At 39.7% G+C, this 20,805-nt stretch overlaps 1 protein-coding gene across 6 annotated transcripts; it reads right to left on the reverse strand.

The window, feature by feature from the left end:
• Window positions 1-839: 839 nt before the first annotated feature.
• On the reverse strand, window positions 840-17,721 carry LOC144716650 (kinesin-like protein KIN-14C). 6 transcript variants are annotated; one of them, XM_078591840.1, is made up of 23 exons: window positions 17,509-17,721; window positions 16,804-16,996; window positions 13,277-13,327; window positions 13,025-13,182; window positions 12,725-12,838; window positions 12,302-12,578; window positions 11,838-11,965; window positions 11,675-11,767; window positions 11,460-11,537; window positions 11,302-11,394; window positions 11,199-11,228; window positions 5,046-5,387; window positions 4,881-4,962; window positions 4,689-4,784; window positions 4,432-4,611; window positions 4,142-4,248; window positions 3,826-4,004; window positions 3,520-3,684; window positions 2,766-3,019; window positions 2,518-2,681; window positions 1,614-2,128; window positions 1,455-1,549; window positions 840-1,190 (listed from the first exon to the last, which is right to left on the reverse strand). In XM_078591840.1, exons 3-23 carry the CDS (start codon window positions 13,302-13,304, stop codon window positions 1,120-1,122), a joined length of 3,249 nt encoding a protein of 1,082 aa, XP_078447966.1. In that variant the 5' UTR covers window positions 13,305-13,327; window positions 16,804-16,996; window positions 17,509-17,721; the 3' UTR covers window positions 840-1,119. The 6 variants fall into 6 exon arrangements, with proteins under 6 accessions (XP_078447966.1, XP_078447967.1, XP_078447970.1 ...); XM_078591841.1 differs by having other exon boundaries at window positions 13,277-13,330; XM_078591844.1 differs by having other exon boundaries at window positions 11,675-11,758; window positions 17,509-17,720.
• Window positions 17,722-20,805: the final 3,084 nt, after the last annotated feature.

A 20,805-nucleotide genomic window follows, 5' to 3' on the forward strand; every position in this document is an offset into this window, starting at 1 on the left:
AAATTAATCTTTTTGGTTGTATACTCTGTATACTCCAATGGTTATCAACAGACCTTGTTCCAAAATCTCTCAATGATATATTCGAGAAATATGAATTGTTCTAATTTACATCCCAATCATCAGAAAACATATATAAAGAATATTCTCAAACAAATAAAAATAAAGATAATCGAAATCAAAAAAATTAATGTACCAAGTAAGAAGGAATGAGTTATAGAAGGATAATTCAATGGAAACAAAAAACTGGAATTTGATAAATGTAACTAAAAGCAAATGATGTAGCCAAGGAATAGATCTCTAGTTTCAGAACTCTGTTTTTAAAAAAGTAACTAAAGCCTGAAACGAAAAAATGAAGGACACAGTGGCCAATAAACTAGAATATGAATATACTTCATTTTGATGGGCCAGACAAAGCCATCTGCTTTGTAGCATAGAGAAGATTCATCGGGAGATGGAACTTCAGAGAGCCAAGTCTGCACTAAATCATTTAGTCTAAATGCTACAAATTAAATATTAAGAGTCTCTCTGAGCAGCTCGAGCTTTTAGTTTCTGAGGAAGTTTCAGAAACTACAGAACAAAATAATCCAAGGCTCTCAAGCATGCCAAACAATCACCAAGAAGTAAGAGATGGAGCACAAGCAAGGAAGAGAGTTAGTGAGCTCGCAACCAAAACTGCCCAACCAAGAACGAGTGAATTACCATATTTTTCCTCTGAAATCACCAACCAAAACCTCCGATTTGCCGTGGCCGAAACCCTGCACGGAGCTCCTTCTATAAAGTAACTAATGTAAATCAATGATAATTTCACGTGGCTCTGCACATTTAAGTCAAGAACAGGCTGGGAGAAAAGGGCTCAATCTTGACTGCTGCCCAAAAGATATATCACTTAATATGGTGGTACAATGCGCACTTGATGATAAAAGGATGGAACAACAGGAAAAAAACAAAAGCCACCGTAGGTTTGGGTTAAACAGCTAAGCATATTAGTTATTGATTAGCATAGAAGTCCCTCTCATACCTGCTTTATCATTTTGCGGAATTCAGTAGTGCAAGAGAAGATACATAGAGAGGGCTTTCCACCGTGGAAATTGTTCTGTGAATCTCCTTCAACATCTGCAACTATTTCCAGCCCTTAGTTGGCCTTGATGAAGAAGATGAAGGTCGACTACTAACTGGAACTTTTCTTACACCTGGAGTAATAAAAGCCCATCCTGTGTTAGAATAATGACGATTAACATTTAAAAATAGAGAAAAATATTCAACCAGATGATTGAAGGAATGAGAAATGAGTTTGTGATTCAGGTTAGATGGAATAATGATTCTTCTAAGAAGAATCAGGATGTGATAACGGCGACTCATTGTTGCGATCGCCCAGTTAACCATTATTAATTCTCTTTTCTTTGTCTCTTTTTTGGGGTCCAGAAAAGATGAAAAACAGAAAAAAAATTACTTACTTGAAGTCCTTGACTGAGAAAGAGTTGAAGCGGGGCCAACCCGGGAACTCTGTTGAGCTGCGTGTTGGGATAGCCGAGCACTTCTTGACCTGCCACTATTGATGAACAGAAATCTCAGCATGGGCTTGATTCCAAGAAGAAAGATGCTAGTTTATTTACATTTTATCAGCCAAGTCCAGAGACTTGCTAGACTGCGAGGCCATGATGTTTGTCTCAGTGTTGCTATCTGTCTCCACTCCAACAGAAAGGGTACCCTCAGACATATCACTCATTCTCTCTTCAGAGTCCGCACAGCTGCCGAGGCCTTGATGATGAAGGTGGTTACTCTCCCCTGCCTGCTTCCAATGGCTCGATGACGAGTCGTCCTCGAAGTGCCCAGAATCATTCATAGACTGGAGAGAAGCAGTTTCAGAGAGCTTATCGCTGTCTGCCGAGGTGTTATACCCATCAGAGAGGGCCCCTGGATTTCTACTAAGAAGGAGCTTGCGGTGGCTTCGGGGGGCGCCCCCACCACCGAGAGTGAGCGGGCCAGGGGATGAGGCAGAGTGCCGTAGGGCGTTGGTCCCCGGCTTCTCTGCCTTGGGCAGTGGCGTCTGTGTCCTTACATCTTTGAGCAGTTGCAGCTGCTCAATCTCCTCGTCTTTTATAGCTATCATGTTCTTGAGAGATGCCACCTGATTGGGATTATGCGAACATATTTTCAGTGTTTAGGAATGATTATATTATGCTATCCATGTTCCCTTACACGGAAAGAAACTCAAAAAGACTGCAGCAATAAAATATCTGTAAATCTCTAGGAATAATCATACCAACAAGAAACGCCTCTAAACAAAGACAAAGAAGAAAATTGGTCTGCCTACACTCAGGTTCGGTGACATTCTTTAAGGCAGAAGAGATGTTCCCAAGTATTACTCACAGAAGAAAATATTTAAAAAGCCGCAAAATAGAAATCGAAGATCAAAATGTTCATGAAATGATAAGAAATATAAAATTTAAAGTCATCAAATGCCAGAACCAGATATGGAACTAAGAGAAAGATATTCTCGTTGAAAGCACAAAAAACCTGTTGCATTAATTCTCGGACGTCTTTTCCTTCTTTGCTACTCCGTGCAGCTCCCAACTCAACGCCAGAGACCCTTTCAGCAAATTTGAGCGTGCTTACTGTTTCTGAATAAGAATCTGCCTCTGGATTTACCTGTACAAACATAAGGGTCTTCGCCTGACCACCTGACAAAGAAATGATGAGGCACATTCTAAATTCTAAAATGACACAGAATTTTAATCTATGCATAAATATTTTAAGATTTTTACCAAGAGAAGTTTGAAGTACTTGAGTCAGCTTGCTATTTCTGTACGGTACATGAGGACTTTTTTGCGCAAGTGCAAAAATGACATCCCCCAGAGCAGACAAGGACTTGTTAATGTGCTGTGCTTCTCGCAGGCGGTCACCAGTTGCTTCGGAACGATCAACTCTTTCACTTCCAGCAAGATCAACTAGATGAAGTGTGCCACGCAAGGATGCTCCATTCTCCAGATCGAGCCCCCGTACATGAACGGAGAGGATGCTGAAATTAATCAAAAGCAGTATGATGAGGAAAGATGGTCCAGTCATTCATAATCAAACAGTGTTGGGCACTCATCAGTATCAATTTCATCGTCAATGTCATCTCCAACATCATTGACCCTTGTTGATGTTGACAATGACACCATTCATTAATTTTAGTGTGGTTAACAATTACCATTGACATCAATGGGAGCATCGCAGATGGTTGATGCTGTCCGTTAACGAAACTTGTAACCTCATTAAAAGTCTAGTTCAAAAGTTAACCCCATTAACATCAAATGTCATTGTCAACATCAGCCAGACTCGATGGTGATGATGATGACAGAGATTTTGATGAAATATAAACAAATAACGGTGACGGTGATGACAACATTGGCATCTGTTGACGTTGATAAGAAATGCAACCAACATAAATATCCCCTCCAACATCCCACATTAGTGTGGTCTGCACATGCCAAATCCAAAAAGAGACTATAGTGCTCAGGTAAGGAATTCATGGACCTGTGTGACCGGCTACTTCTCTCGTTAAGAGCAGTGGCACCCACGGCTCTGTTTGCATGACCGAGTCGCATTAATTCAAGAACATCTGTTGTCACTTTGACTTGATGCATGCTAGCTTCAGGAACTGCAAGCCCATTGGGCTGGGAAGCGCTAAGAATCCCCAACGTATTCGAATTAAGGAGAAGACACTCAAGACGAAATTAATAATCCAAAATTTTGGAGAAACAGTTAAAGTACAATCCCAACATAACAATCCCAGACTTTCACAAGACTTTCATTTAATTAAGTTAAATGGAAAAAGGATATTTCTTCTGATGGCCATTATTTGTGAGAAGATCGCGGACTTGCTCATTGTATATCTCAACCATTTGTACAGAAATCTCATAATTGAAAATGTTTCTTCTCTTGTGAGATATTTGAAATAGATCATCAAGAGCACGATAATTTACTCCCCACTCTTCCTTTGATAAAATGTCAGGTCCACTCTGAAGAGAAAAATAAATAGACAGAAGAATGTGGCATCAGCAACCAAATAATCAACGAGTAACGCTGAGAGCACAAATGTAAAGCATAAAAAAATTGTTGTCAATTTGAAAAGTTAGGTGATAAAATGTAATATTACCATTGTATAGGTTTTCCCAGACCCTGTTTGACCATAAGCAAAGATACAAACGTTGTAACCATCTAGCACCGATCTTATTAAAGGTCTTGTATCTAGAAATACATCCTCTGCAAAAGTTTGAAAAATATATGTAACAATCAGCGGATATTTATTTGCAAACGTTCCAATATTTTTTTGCAAAAGTTTGAAACATATATGGTACCGAAAGTCTTCTTGCGAATAGTAGCCACGTTTCATCAAAGTTTTAAATAATGTTAAGACTAATTTGGAGAAAGTCTGGAGATAGGCACCTTGAGAAGCAGAAGGACTGAAAACCTTATTTAATTTGAACATCCGATGCCCATCTTTTCCCATCTTGGAAGGATTAATGACTAGCAGTTCACCGTTCTCCCCAACGTAGTCCACAGTGGAGTGGCTTAATTTCTGTCCTGGAAGGAAAGGTCTAATGCGACAATATACCCTTATGTTCCCTAGCAGGAGATGAAAACAAAAAGTAAGCTTAAAGGTAACAGCACTCAAAATGTTACGGGATTTGCTTGATGAGCACCTTTTAGTTCTTGAACCTCATTGAACAACTTCCTATTTTCTTCAAGGACAGCATGATAATTCTCCGAAGCTTCTGCTAGTCCTTTGAGCGTCACCCCTAAAAATCACAAAAATAAAATTTTATGCTGCCAAGTTTACAAAGTCATATAGGCCAGAAATGTAAGAACCAGCAACAATGTCAATGCAATCTCACCCATGCTGGCAAAATCAGCCTGACTTGTACTTTGCACCATCATAACTTTATTTCTCAGGGAGTCAGATGACACTCTTAAGCTCTGGCCATCTCTTCCCAAAATCAGATAATGTCGATAAAATATTGTAACAGCAAAAAAGCAACAAAACAAAAAGCAGATCAGACCTGCACTGCCTGTAGTTGATAACTCATAAATTTCTTGAAACATTGTTCCTTTGCATTCCAGGTTTGGGCTCTCAATGCAGCCTCCGCCTCCAACATTGCAACCTTTTGCTTTGACTGTTCCAGAAGGAACTCAATCTCTTTTATTCTTGCTTCCAACTGAGCTTGAGTTTCCCTTGCCCTCATCTCCATGGACATACGATGTTGCTCGTGTGACTTAACATTCTTTTCCATTTCCTGCTTAAGCTCAGCGACCATGAGATCACAGGTTTCTTTCTCCTTGGATAACCTATAGCGATCTTGGTCTTCTTGCTTCTTTCTCTCTTCAAGTTTAATCTTCTCTGCCTGAAGAGTTTATAAACACATATATTATCACAGAATACATTTTAAGTAAATTGAGATGCTTGAAACAATACCAAAAGAAAGACCAATCCTATGATCTTTAAAGAAGATAATGAGAAGATACAATATCATTTACTGCACACGACACGCCTTACGGTTGAGCTCAGAATGTCTCCATTTATATGCTACAAGTGTTTAAATTGATGCACGGAAACCATTAGATTGCTCTCTGTCAAGGACTTCTTTCTGTACCTCCTAAAGGTATGAAAAAGTGTGTTTTTTTCCTTATTTGTCATTTTACCATCCTCACTCTTTTTTTTATTACCCTTATGTAATGTCTACTCTTTCATGACCGTCATAAGGCACTCAGATTCAGATCTTAAGATCCCAACCCACAATGGACTTCAAAATGAACGCTACCCCTAACTTATAGACAAGTGCAGTGTTACAATAGTGTTGCTCGACTTCTCCTCCACCCTGCTGCTCTAAACCTTCTCCATACTGGATTCACTGGAGCTGACAGTGCATCGAGGATTTCAGAAATTCTATCTGTCAGCCGGACTGTCCTATTTCTGTTTTATGTTTACTTTCTATTTTTTGTAATTTCGTTTTTAAGGCTAATGGGCCTCACTATCGGCCCAATATGTGTATCTTTTAACCTGGTATTTAAACCAGGCTTGAATAGTGAACAAGTGAGGTTTTCTGTTGTTCAAGAAGAAGCTTATTCCCGTCTAGGGTTTCCATCAATCTGCTGGTGACATCTATGTCCATGGATGTCATGGTATCAGAGCAAAGATTTCTTACTGAGGCGTACGTGTCCTGGTGGAGATCGTCCTGTGGCGTCTAAGTCTCTTCTCGCCATCCTCGTTGTACCATGTGACGAGGTTAGCTTTTTTTTTATTTCAAGTGTTGTGAAGACAGAACAGTTCCTCTTCTTCACGTGTTTTGAAAGTCATGGACGTCACGTGCTGTGAACGTGAGACACGTGTGATCGCCATCAAGTTGCTTGGTCTTATATTGTTACAGGATATGCAACCTAATCAACAGGGATCTGAGTTATCCACTGTGATTAACCATAGAATCCCAGAGTCTATGAAGTATTCAGGATTAAATCTGCTGCATTGGAGCAAGTTCGTTGAAATGGTGCTACAAGGGAGAAGACTCGCTCATCACCTGTTTGAGGAAATGCCGCCTTCCTGTCCTCGCTATGCAGTGTGGAAAACAGAAGATGCCACTGTTAAAACATGGCTTCTCAGCAGTATGCGTGGGGATCTTATCTCAAAATAACTTCTAATTCCAACTGCAAAGCAAATCTGGGATAAAATTCATAAGATTTGTCTACAGACAAACAATGATTGGCGTATATATGAACTAGTTACAAAAGCAGTCCTTCAACAAGGTGATAGAACAGTTCAGGAATATGTATGTGAGCTTCAAGCTCTCTGGGATGAGATGGATCTTTACAGGCCTATTGCTGAAGCTGACTGCCCTGCCGGCAGTATACAATGAAAGATCATCTATACAAGTTTTTGATGTGATTAAATCCAGAATATGACTCTATGCGACGCCAACTACTTAATAGAGAAATAGTTCTAAGCTTGGAACAGGCTATACAGCATGTTCTTAAAGAAGAGTGCCGTAAAAAGTCGTCTACAGTCCCAATGGGGGTATTGGCACTGGACTTGGGGCTACTACCAGGAATAATCAGTCTGCCAAGCCTTATCCACGTCAAGGGAATAATCAGAATCAGCAAAAAGGGAAGTCTACCTGGCAGACCCGGGAACCAGTGGTATGTTCATATTGCAAAAGGAGAGGACACAAGAGAGAAGCTTGTTGGGACCTGCATGGTCACCCACCTCAACAGACTCAAGTAAATGTTGCAATGGCACATGATATAGCAACAGGAGAGCAGCCATCTGCAGATGGTGATGATGCTTCTCACCTTACTCTCACTAACTTTTATGCACTCAAGGAGGACTGGAAAAGTTAAAGAACATGGTGTGTCCCCCAAGTACTTCCATGGCCTGCACTGGTGAGGATTCCTTTTTTGTTGCCCATGATTCATTTCAACCCACAGATTGGATAATCGATTCCGGGGAAACCGATCACATGACTCCTTTTCGTTCTAAATTTGTGGAATATTCTACATGCCTTGGCCACCGTCGTGTATTGATGGCGGGAGAAAAACTCCCTGTTGCTGGTACTGGGACTGTCAAAATTAAAAATCTGGGATTACTGACGAATGTCTTGCATGTCCCCTTGTGTAAGGCACAATAAATTTCTCCTCAAAAATTGGTCAAAGACTCTCCTCTCACTCTAACATTTGACTCTTGTGGTTGTTTCGTATATGACAAGAAGCTGAGCCTAAAGACTGGACCAGTTGAAGAGAAGGGTGGATTGCTGAATGTGAATGATGGTGCTGGTGGTGTGGTGATGGCAAATGGAGGAAGGACTTATGAAGAAGATAATCTTTCCAAAGTAGAACAAATTAAACTATGTCATTCTCGCTTGGGACATCCATCTTTTGAACTTTTGGGAAGAATGTTTCCTACCTTTTCACGTGATGTGGATTTATCCAAACTTATATGTGATGCATGTCAGTTAGCTAAGCATAAAAGATCTTCATTTAAAAACAGGAGTGAGGGGAGTATCAATCGGTTTGATATTGTAGATAGTGACGTATGGGGACTCTATAGTATATCGTCGCTGAATGGTGCTCGATGGTTCCTTGTACTTATCGATGACTGTAGGCGCCTCATATGGGTATATCTTCTCAGAAACAAACCTGATGTAACAGAAAACATTAAGCATTTTGTCACTCTGGTGAGGACTCAGTATGGTATATTGATGAAGAAATTTTGATCTGATAACGCAAAAGACTACTTTAATGCAATGCTGCAGATTTTTTTTAAATGCAGGGTATTGTTCATGAGTCGTCCGGCATGTATACTCCACAACAGAATGGAGTAGCGGAGAGGAAGATTGGACATATCGTTGAGACAACTTGAGCTTTACTTATTCATCAAGGCGTACCCAAATTTCTTTGGGGAGAAGCTGTATTAACAGCTGTACATCTGATCAATCATCTACCATCTAAAGCTTTGGGCTATAAAAGTCCAATAGATCTCATGGCTCAATTTTTTTCCTTCGGTCAAGATGAAAACAGGTCTAAAGCCAAGAATCTTCAGGTGCACAGTATTCGTCCATCTTCATGATCCTGTCAACAAATTGAGTCCAAAGGCTATTAAGTGTGTCTTCGTTGGATATATGTTGACACAGAAAGTGTATAAGTGTAATCATCCGCCATCAAAGAAAATGTTTATATCATTTGATGTTACATTTAATAAGCTGGAAAAATACTACGACCAATCTAGTGATATCACTGGATCCAGAGTACAAGTTGAAAGGAGACTTGAATTACCAACTATGACGTGGCCACCAGCTATAGATAATAATGATAAAGGAGAAGTTACTATTGAGCCACTTGAGGTTCAAGTGCAGACAATTGAAGAAGAGAGTCCATTATATGTGCAGTCAAATGAGGACAATAATTTGATTGGAATCACAGAGAATGATAGTGACAGATCCTTGTTACCTACAAACATGGAGGAAGGGCAGAATGTACAAACTGATCAAGTTCTTCCATAATCTGATCAAGGTTGGCCGATTGCTTTAAGAAAGGGAAAGAGAAAGTGTACACAATTCCCACTATATCCAAGGCCACACTTTGTACAGTATTCACATCTTTCCCAAGAATATCAAGCGTTCCTAGCTGGAATTGATGCAATTCCTATACCAAAGACAGTGGAAGAGGCTTTGAAAAATCCATATTGGAAGGAAGCTATGGATATGGAGATGAATGCATTGCTCAAGAACACTTGGGATATTACTACTTTGCCTCATGGAAAGAAGACTGTGGGATGCAGGTGGGTATATACCACGAAATACAAAGCAGATGGTACGTTGGAAAGATATAAAGCAAGATTAGCGGCAAAGGGCTATACTCAGGCATATGGCATTGATTATAATGAAACTTTTGCTCCTGTTGCAAAGTTGAACACAATACGCATCCTTATTGCAGTGGCTGCTAATTTGAATTGGAAGTTATATTAGTATGATGTACGAAATGCATTTCTCCATGGAGACATAAGTGAGGAAATCTATGTGGATCTCCCTCCCGGATATTATCAATATAGATGCAAAGGTCATGTGTGCAGGCTGAAGAAGGCATTATATGGATTAAAGCAGTCGCCAAGAGCATGGTTTAGGAAGTTTTCGCAAGCTACTAGAGACAGGGGATATCGACCTAGTTATGGAGACCATACCTTATTTGCAAAGATAGGTGTAAATGGGAAAATGGCTGCTCTTCTTATATATGTTGATGAAATTGTTGTTACTGGAAATGATGGTGAAGAAATTACCATGCTAAGTGAAAAACTCTCTAAGACATCTGATATCAAATCTTTAGGGTTGTTGCGCTATTTTCTGGGAATTGAGATGGCATATTCTCCTGCGGGTATATTTATCTCTCAAAGAAAATATATTCTTGACATCATGGAAGAAATGGGTATGACTAACAGCAAACCATCTCCTCTACCCATTGATGCAAATTTAAAGCTTGGGTTGTGTGAAGAAGCTGCTCCTGTTGATCGTGGACAATATCAAAGACTAATTGGTAAATTAATGCGCTATTCTTGACGGTGGGACTTTTGAGTCAATTTATGCATCATCCCAGAGAACCTCATATGCAGGCGGCATTTAAAGTCCTTGCTTACTTAATGGGCACTGCTGGACATGGCTTGGTATTTCAAAGAGGTGGGCAACTGACACTTGAGGCGTATACTGATGCAGATTATGGTGGGTCAGTCTTGGATTGTCAGTCAAACACTGGCTACAGTACATTCCTGGGAGGTAGTTTGATTACATGGCGAAGCAAAAAACAGAAGGTGGTAGCACGATCCAGTGCTGAAGCTGAATTTAGAGCTGTTGTTAAGGGGATCTGTGAGGTCCTATAGATCAGAGGTATTCTACATGATCTAAATATATCCCAAGAAGGCCCCACAGTGTTGTATTGTGACAGTAAGTCAGCTATTGATATTGCTCACAACCCAATTCGACATGACAGAACCAAGCACGTAGAGATAGACCGGCATTTTATTGGGGAGAAGATTGATGCCAGAGTGATTCAAATGAAATACATCCAGTCAGCTCATCAAGTGGCGGATTTACTTACGAAAGGAGTTGCCGGAGGTGTATTTCGTCGACTATACTCCAAGCTGGGCATGCAGAATATCTACCTACCAGCTTGAGAGGGGGTGTCAGCAGGACTGCTCTATTTCTGTTTTATGTAATTTCGTTTTTAAGACTAATGGGCCTCACTATCGGCCCAATATGTGTATCTTTTTACCTGGTATTTAAATCAGGATTGAATGGTGAGCAAGTGAGGTTTTCTGTTGCTCAAGAAGAAGCTTATTCCCGTCTAGGGTTTCCATCAGTCTGCTGGAACACCTATGTCCATGGATGCCACTATCATATAGGAATACGCCAATAAGTCATAATACCTTAATCAACTTAAATAAATATGAACCTATGAAAAACTAAAGCAAAACAATCCTACCTAAAATTCGGAGAACTGGAGGAGCAGAATACTTGGGAATACATCGTTAAGTATTCTTCACACATTCAAGTGGAAGGAAAATGGATTGACATTCAAACTGGAAATTCAAGATCGCCAAGGCTTGATAAAATAAGTGCAAAGTACAAGTAAAACTATTTAATGTATTTGACGATTGATTAAAGAGAGGAAGAGAGAACCTTGATTAAGTGAAGATGATTAGTCACCATCTGCAGAAAGACATTTTTTGAGTCAATTCTCAATAAGTACTCCAAAAAATACGGCACCAAGAATAGCCTTTACCCGACTTTCTTCACTGGTCCCATTTGCAAGTGTTTCCAGCACCCGGATTCTTGACTGATACTTTTCCTCACGTGCTTTAATCTGATTATTTTGCTGAAAGATGCACGTGTTATAAGAAAATGTATGTATCTCTGCATTAAGACACAAACTTCACTTACGTTTCTAATGTGCTCTGCCTGGGTTGAAATCCTTCTCTCAATTTCTTGTAAGACCCACCTCAAAAGACATGCAGAACGCTAAAGGAAAATTCATCAGGTATGAAGAAACAATAAGGTCAAGGAAACCATATAAGATAACCGTATTGCAAAGCCATAGAAGTAGCTATGCACCAATATAGTAAGAGACTGGTTCAAGCATTAGTTAAATAGCATACATGTTGTATCTCATCATTCTTCCGCTCAATGCTTTCATCAAGTATCCCATTCACAAAACTCAAGAGTGTCTGCGTTGGAGCTTTCTGCAAGTACTGAGACAGATGAGATCAAGGTCTAGACCATGAAACAGATTATCAATCAACTTAGAGCAATAAAACCTACATCTACCCCATTTGATTTAAGAAGCTCTGAAATCTTGGCTGGCGAAAGATCAGAATAGCGCCCCTGTTTCAGTTGAAATACCTCATGAAACTTGTATCCAGTATGATGTGACAATGCTGAGGGTGAATCTACATAAAAAAGAAACATCATTAACTTAGTAGGAAACCTGTCAAGAACCATTCTGTATGCAACCCCAAGGATTGTATCAACTTCAGAAGATATATCAAACTAATCACGTGCATGATTAAACACACGACAAATCGTGACCATGTGAGGAGTTCTAAAGATACCAAAAATAGAGACCTTGACATAGGTCTCTATCGAAGAAGGATCAAATGTATCTTATCTCAGCAAGAATAATTTGTCTATCAGATTGTCTTGAGTCCTCTGAGATAACCAATGGGTGACAGTAGGGCAAAGCAACAAAGGAAAAAGTACGGAAATGAAAGAAAGCTTAAGTTCACCTAATGTCCCGGAGTTTCTCAGAACACCATGAAATTTCAAATCTGAAATGTTCCTGCGCTTTCCTTCCCCTGTTACAGGATAATTTTCCACACTCTGAGAAGAATTACCATTAGATTTGTCTTCCCCCTGAATTTTATCTGCTTCAAGAAATTTCCACCTCTTCCTGGATAAAAATCCATGTTTAGACAGTGAATTCGGAGAATTCATACTATCTTCTGCGGACTCCATGTATGCCTTGAGGGATAAAAGACAATCTACAACGACAGACATTGATCCCTGCACTAACAGGCAATAAAAACATGATGATCAAGATATTCTGAAACAAGATGATACTACCTTGAAATTAAAAACGAAAGAGACATGAACAGGCAAAGAGACATGGACTTATTTTTTAATTAATTTGGAAGTGTTTGTTCGCTGACCTGGTTTAGGTCCCGTTCTTTAAAGCTTCGCAACTTCATTCCATCAATAACGCAAAGAAAATTCTTGATAATTTCAGATCGTTTGCTATGGACCCGCTCTTTCTCATTTTGGCCCTGAACCATAAAATAATAAAATACCAAGAACAGATCTGAGATCTGACTACTATTGAGGAAAATACAGAAACCATTGAAGACAAAAATTACATAGAATCCCTCAGAGTAAAGAAGGTAAATTGTCTCAAAAATGAGTAAAATTCCATAAAGAACCAAAAGTAAATTAGCAAAAATATATGATATTACCTCTGGTTCAGATTTCAGATTCAATTTGCTCAAGATGCCACACAGAATATCACCACTGAGCAAACATGTTCTGAGCTCCTCCTCATGAGGCTCTAAAGGTAAGTTCAGGTTAGGGAACAGAGCATTCAACCATGTTGAGACATCAGATAGTCGTTTAGCTGCAGGAGCATGATCAATAATTTGATTACAATGAAACTCCAGGAATAGATTCTTTTGTCAGAATGAAAAGATAAAGCAGTCCAAGTCTCCTACCTTCACCAGTCGCACTTTGGTTTGCCATAATGATTCTAGACCACCTTCAATCTGCTATTGACAATTGAATAAATGTCAGCGGCAAAATTTTCTCATGTTTCTGTGAAAGAAGCCTGACAAAAAAACCCAAGTAAAAAAGAACTGAATTCCATGGACATTATTCAGGACTTTAAGAAGCCAATCAACCCATAATTATCCAGTCACGTGACACATGGATGTATTTAAAGCATGTTATTTCACGCTCCTTGAGAATAAAACACAAAACATTAGAGCACATAAACACCCTTCACATCTCTGAATGTGTAATCAGCACAAAATTTATCATTTAGATTCGTGGAAAAAAGTAATAAAATTGATACAGGTCAGAGTATATAAAAAATTCAAGAAATGGCTACTGGAAGTCCTGGCAAAGTGTGCTGTGTGCACAGAGGGGGTAAAGAAGACTGCTCCCATATCCTTTGACTGCTAGTCTATGACAGGGGTGGATGTCTCCTCCGAGGAGGCCTTCTGGGACTCTCTACGAGACGGGGTATCCAGGGGGCAAGACCAGCTGTTTCCTGTGCTCTGGGCAATATGGCTGCACCACACCAAGGTCATTTTCAAAGGACAAGAGGTGTTGCTTGTGGGTGTTGTACACAGTGTAGAGAGTTGAGTCTCTGTTTAGTTAAGAGGAGGTGAACGGAAGGTGTGGAACTGATAGGCTCCTAGGGGGTAGTTTAGTCATGTTAGCCCACAGGGGCATTTCAGTCATTTAGTGATTGTTGTATTTCCTTTAAATAGGGATGCCCTCCCTATAGCAGGCCAGCGAAGAAGAAAGAAGAAGAAGTGTTCTTGTTCCCCCACTCCTCGTCTAGGTCTGATTTTTCTCTCTCCTTCTACGATCCCCATCCTTTGTGATCATCTCTACTTCACCGCGTACTCAGGCGGCTTGTCCCCGGCTGATACCTTCCCCTTCAGCTCGGCCTTCCCCCGACCATTCCCGTTCTCCTCTCTACCCCGGGAACTTCTACCTCGCCTCACCCGTCTACTCCCCTGCGATACGAGACCAGAGTCGGGATCTTATCAGGAACCCCTTGGGTCATGGGTATAATTATATTTTTCGACATATTAACCCCATAGGGAGGATCATATCAGATGACCTTTCCCCTTTTTGAAAAATATTAAAAATATCAAATGAAACATATTGGAGTAAGAACCCTTAATATAATCTGCACACCAATACTTCCCCCATCACGACCAGCTCGATCTTAAGATGATACCTTATTTCCAATGCATCGTCAGAGAAAATTTTCATGGACAAAGCAAATAAAGCATTTAAAAAATTTGTCTGAGATAGAGGAACAACGAATCGGAGATAGTGCTGGGCAAATGCCTTGGCCCCACCATTTGATGAGATGGCACTATCTCTGGCGGAGACAAACGGACCTGGGCATGCCACATCGTCATCATCAACCTCAGATCAAGGATCCTAACCTCATTTAATATATTAAGCTTGCTTTTTTTTCTTCAAAACAAAAAAGATTTCCCTTTTTAAATTTTCTTTAAAATGTTGAGTTGCCAAAAATTTGTCCTACATTTCCCTTCTGCCGCCAACCCTGTGAAGTCTACCTATCGAGGATACTGCACATTTGCCTGGTTGACACAGCTTGCACCATCTGTCAATCTTCACATGCCACCGCTCGTGCGCTGGTGTCATGTCATCTGCAGTCACTCATGTGCCGCTACTCACAAGTTGTTCATTGTCTGCTGCCCTCGCATATTTTCTGCTGCTTCTTGGGGACAGAATCTGACTTAGCAAAGAGCATCATCCTTCACCCTCTATCGCTTGCAAACCACGACTCACAGAACCACCCAATTACAAGACACTAGAGCCAAAGTGATATGGGTCTCCCTCGGACCAACTTGGAAAATAGGAGGATGAAGCAGAGGGTAACTGATACCACGTCGGATCACTTACAAGGCGACTTCTTGGATCTCCTTGAGTACGACTACTGTATTGTATGTGTAACGTTTGACTTCACCTCTATTTTTCTTGTCCCTGTAATTGAATGAAGAAAGTTCTTCTATTTTTTTTATCCTCTATCATCCTTCTGAGTATAAGAATAGCAATATGGTCTGAAGTTTACAGGGTGCTCCAGGAGCAATAAGGAGATATTGTGATCAATGACCCTGTGAGGATAACTCCAAAGGGTTGTCAAATACTTTGGGGAATTCCAACCTTAATTAGGCTTCAAACTGCACTAAACGATAAATCTGTGCAAGACAATCAAGTGTCGCCTTTCAGGATGACTACCTGATTGCCCTGCTCAAGTTTCCATATAAGTAATCACCAGAGTTACTGAGTCCAGCCCTAGGAAGTCAACAAGGACATGCCTACTATCACATATATCCCTGCTAATTCCATCAGTAGAAAATCAACTGCAAGACACACTCCAAGTATAGAAGATTGGACATCTCCCAGAATGATTACAAATAAGAGTGACAAATCAATTTTGAGCTAGACTTATCCTTAGGTTTCAGGCAAATAAACTTGTGGGATGCCCTTCTGATCAACCTCATTGACTTTGGATGTACATCCTTGCATTGCCTTAAATAACATGCCATCAATATATTGGCCCCTTCTGCTGCCCGATCTCTTGCGGAAGATTCTACCCATCTGGTAAGTCGTTTTACCCCATGTGTTTCTTTATGAAAGATCAGAATCTGCAAAGTTATCTTCCATCAACGGCTTGGCCCAAACTTGTAATTACAGTGATAAGACACCCCTTCCTCTGTGCTTATGAAGTACGTCTGCCGTTAGCAGCAGAGGTTTCTAGAATATGTCCCCCTTGATGAGATTATAGCCCTTCTTGTTACCAGTCATAGCTCAGTACACCTTGATGGGTCTCTTTGATCGCCGATGATGATGCTCCTGCGATTGATTGTCGCCAAGGTTTTCATCTGGCTCGAGGGGTCTATTACCCTTACTCCAAGCGGCATTCCTCGCCAACAGCAGAGGTTTCTGCGATGGATCTCAGCCAAGTTCAAATGGCATCTCCATCATCAAACCATTACGAAACATTTCAATAACTATGTGCCCTTGGATCCGAGGCAAACTGACCAAAGATAACTAAAAAATCAAGGCTGCTGTCAACGAGGAGCTCATATTTGCTCCGACCGCCATCTTTTTTTCCCATCAACCTCTGTTATCTAACTTATGGCATCAAGATCACACTTTGGTTTCTGAATTGAGCCTCCATCAATCATTTATGTTATCACATTGTAGTATAAAAGAGAATGATGTGTTTGGAAGAAATGATAAAGTTTATATTGATTATGTTACTGAAGGATATCGGACCCTTTATTTCTAAATTAGGATCCACTATTTATCAAATTTACAACCGTAAAAAAGGACAGGGATCCACAAGTAAATATACAAACACGCACGGTAAATATGAGTAAAGATATTAACTGAATTGTGAGTAACACTGCCCAACATTTGCAAACGCAGTAATCAGACAAAATTCTTTTAAAAGACCAGGAATTACCTTTGGAAAAAGAGAAGGTAGATATAAGTCCGAGGATGCCAGGTCATCAGGCATCAAAACCTGGACACTGGGAAGGAGTGATTGAAAACTGGAGTGTTTTCCGCTGTATCAGATCAGTAAGTATACTTCTTAATAACGGAGGAGACCAGCGTGCATTTTAAAGGCACATCTCTCGTACTGTCGTGTAACTCTCCTATTGAAAAAGAACCTAGCACTTTTAGTGTCTATCATAAATCGCACTAATAATATTTAAAAACCCCTAGTACTTTTTTTTACTCGTAAATTACCAGATTAAGATGATGGGAAAAAGCTGCTAGGATCCCTTGAAATGAACTCAAATTGTCAAAAACAAGATCTTGCAATATAATTATTCTTTTGTTTAAAGATCTCTCATTATTTTTCTGAAGCTCACGCACATGATCTAAAATCACTGACTCTAAGTTAATTATTTTGTCAAACAAAGTTAATTATTTTCAAAAAGAAAATTCACTGAGAAGAAAACTGAATAAAAATGTAAGCAACACAATAAGGACCACAAAAACTTTGAAAGAAGCTCCGTATCATCCACAACACAAAGAATGCAGGTAAAAAAACGCCGAGGCAACAAGCAGATAAAAAACGCGCACAAGACAACAAGATAATCTCCTATGGAAAAAAAACTACAATTTCCTGTGAAACCTATGCTTTCATCTTGAGTTGCATTACCATCAAAGATGAAGCATTGGCCTCAGCCACATTCCTCGATCAAGCGCGGTTCCGCCTGCAACGGATTCAGATCCTTGCACCGATCGACTCGGGAAGACGAGCAAGAAGAGGAAATCCCTCCGATCAACCGCGAACGGAATGGAAGTCAGCAGAAGAAACACAAACGTGGGGACAGAAGAAGATTGCGGGGAGAGAGGAGAGAGAGATAGATATAGGGAGAGAGAGAGAGAGATAGAGAGAAGGAGAGAGAGAGCGCGCGAACTTTATAAAAATTAAATTTTAATTATTCGAAGTCGGACCGGAAAATCGGGTCCGTCAAGATAACCGGGCCGGCGGTCTGAGCCGGTCCGGTCCGACCGGATAAGGACCTGAGAGAGAAAGAGAGAACTAGCGAGATTTATAGTATAGGGACGCGGATGGGACGGTTTTTCGTCCCAGGACAAAAAAATCGTCCCGTCCGCGAGGTTTGATAATATCCAGACGGGCGAAAAAACCGTCCCATCCGGTGGTCTCAGACAAAAAAATGGTTCATCATCCACACATCCAGGACGATCGGGAACTATACTAGTGTAGGGACGCGGACGGGACGGTTTTTTTGTCCTAGGACGAAAAAGCCGTCCCGTCCGTGAGGTTGGATAAAAACCGGGACGGAAATTCGTCCTGAGACAAACGGATGAGATGGTTTTTGTCCATTGGGATGAAAAAATCATCCTGTCCGGAGGTCTGGGACGAAAAAACCGTCCCGTCCGCGTCCCTGCACTAATTCTGGGACGTCGAACAGGATGATCTTCATCCCCTCCCGTCCATCCTCCACGTCCCGGACGATCTGGAACTATAAGTGGGAAAATTTGGCCCGTCCAAGAAATCGGACAGACAGTCGTAGTAGATTTCGATTGGACCAGACCGGGCCAGACGTATAAAATAAGAATGAATTTTCTAATCAAAAGTTTTGTATAATTTCCTGAATAACTGTCTAAATATTTCCATGCATTAAGGATAGTATGTTCACTTTGGCTTCATTATGGATATGAAGATACTCCGATTACACTTTCGCAGCAGGCAGGGACTATGCTACTGATTAAAATGAGTATTGATGAAACTAACAAGCTATTGTCTGTTTATATTGACAACTTTTGATCATATTATTTAGAAATATTTTTATTTTTTTTTGGATGGATATTTTTTTCATTATTAAATGTTTATTAACAATGTTCATGCCTTTGAAGTCATTGAGCCTATTTATGAAAAATATGGAGTTTCTCTTACATGTTTTTCATGGTATATTTTACATGTTAGATACATACGTCTTATAAATGATGAAATCACACATGGATGTTTTTGGGATACACAATTTGTTCCCTTTGAAAAGATAACCATCAATAAGATGATTGTATGGGTACCTTGCTGAAGGGCTGTCTAGGACTTGAGCATATATTTCAGAAAAATCATGACATTCTTTGTAAACTTCTTTAACACTTTCAAAAGCAAGGACTTGACTACTATGTACAGATAATAGTTGGACATTCCTACTTAAGGCATCAGCAACTTTGTTCTCTACCCCTGGTTTGTGTTTGATGACAAAATTGTAAGTTTGGATGTATTCTAACCATTTTTCATGACTCGCATTCAATTTCTTTTGGGAATTCAAATATTTAAGAGCCTCATGGTCAGAATATAGGACCAATTCTTCTGACAAGATATTGACGCAAATGTTTAAGGACTTGAATGAGTGCATAGAGTTCTTTGTAATAAGTAGAATACTTGAGTTTAGCATCATTTAATTTCTCACTATGGAAGGCAGTAGGATGACCCTCTTGACTCAAGACACCACCAATACCAATTCCAGATGCATCACATGGAATTTCTAAAACTTTAGAAAAATAAGGTAATTTAAGTATTGGAGCTTGGGTCATTTTGATTTTGACGCTTTCAAAGGATCTTTGGGCATCAGCTGTCCAGATAAAAATTCTTCTCCTTAAACAACTTGTAATTGGAGCCATAATCGAACTTACGTCCCTAATGAATCATCTACAAAAGATGACTAGCCCATGAAAGATTCTAATATCATGAATGTTGCGAGGGGTTTGCCATTCTAAAATGGATTTAATCTTTTTGGGATCAACAGAGAATCCTTGAGATGAAGCAATGAATCCTAAGAAGGTGACATGATTCTGATAGAGTGAACACTTCTTAATATTATCATAGAACTGTTTTGATTTTAATGTGTGATATACCATTCTCAAGTGAGAATCATTTTCATCTCTATCCTTTCTATAAATTAAAATATCATCAAAGTAGATGACCACAAATTTGTTTAGATATTGTTTAAGGGTCTGGATCATGATCCTCATGAATGTACTAGGTGCATTTGACAAGCCAAATGGCATAACTAACCATTCATAAAGACCATCCTTAGTTTTAAAAGCAGTTTCCATTCATCTCCTTCATGAATCCTTACTTGGTGATATCCGCTTCTCAAATCAATCTTATAAAATAATCTAGCACCAGAAAGCATATCAATCATGTCATCCAGTCCAGGAATGGGAAATATATATTTGATAGTGATCTTCTTTATGGCTCTACTATCGATACACATTCTCCAAGCTCCATCTTTTTTCGGAACGAGTAATGCCGGGACGACACAAGGACTCTCATGTACAAACCCTTTATCGATAAGTTCTTGAATTTGACGTTGTAATTCTTTATGCTCGGAAGGACTCATTATATAAAGGGGTAAATTTGGAAGGGATGAACTCAGGATAAGATCAATGGCATGTTGGACATTTGAAGTGAGGGATGGGCATTGGGTAGTTAATCTGAGAAAATTTCTTGAGATTCTTGGATGATGGGAAGCGTGGAATATTCTTTTTCACTAATGAATTATTGATGAGTGGATAATAACGGGAATAAAAAAAAAATATGGAGAGAACTTTCAATGATTTCTTTTTTAATGACATGATGAGAGGCCAAATGGAGGGAAGGAGTAGGAAAAACTTGCTTAGAAATTTGTTTATGGACACAAGGTTTGAGATTGATTTTCTTACCCTTAAAAGTGAAAGAGCATGAGTTAGATTTTCCTTGAATGTTGACATCATTATCATATAACCATTGCCTACATTCATAGGAAGAACATCTATCCATATCTCATCTTCATATGATAGAATTTTTAATCGTAATAGGCACCTATGAGTAATAGGAATGGAACTAGAATTTACCCAATATACATCATATGGATGAGGGTGTTTCTGTTTCTGTAATTTAAGCTCTAGGTTTTCTACAACAGCTTGATATATCTCA

Source organism: Wolffia australiana, chromosome 2, assembly GCF_029677425.1.
Source record: "Wolffia australiana isolate 7733 chromosome 2, ASM2967742v1".
Taxonomy (NCBI): Eukaryota; Viridiplantae; Streptophyta; class Magnoliopsida; order Alismatales; family Araceae; genus Wolffia; species Wolffia australiana.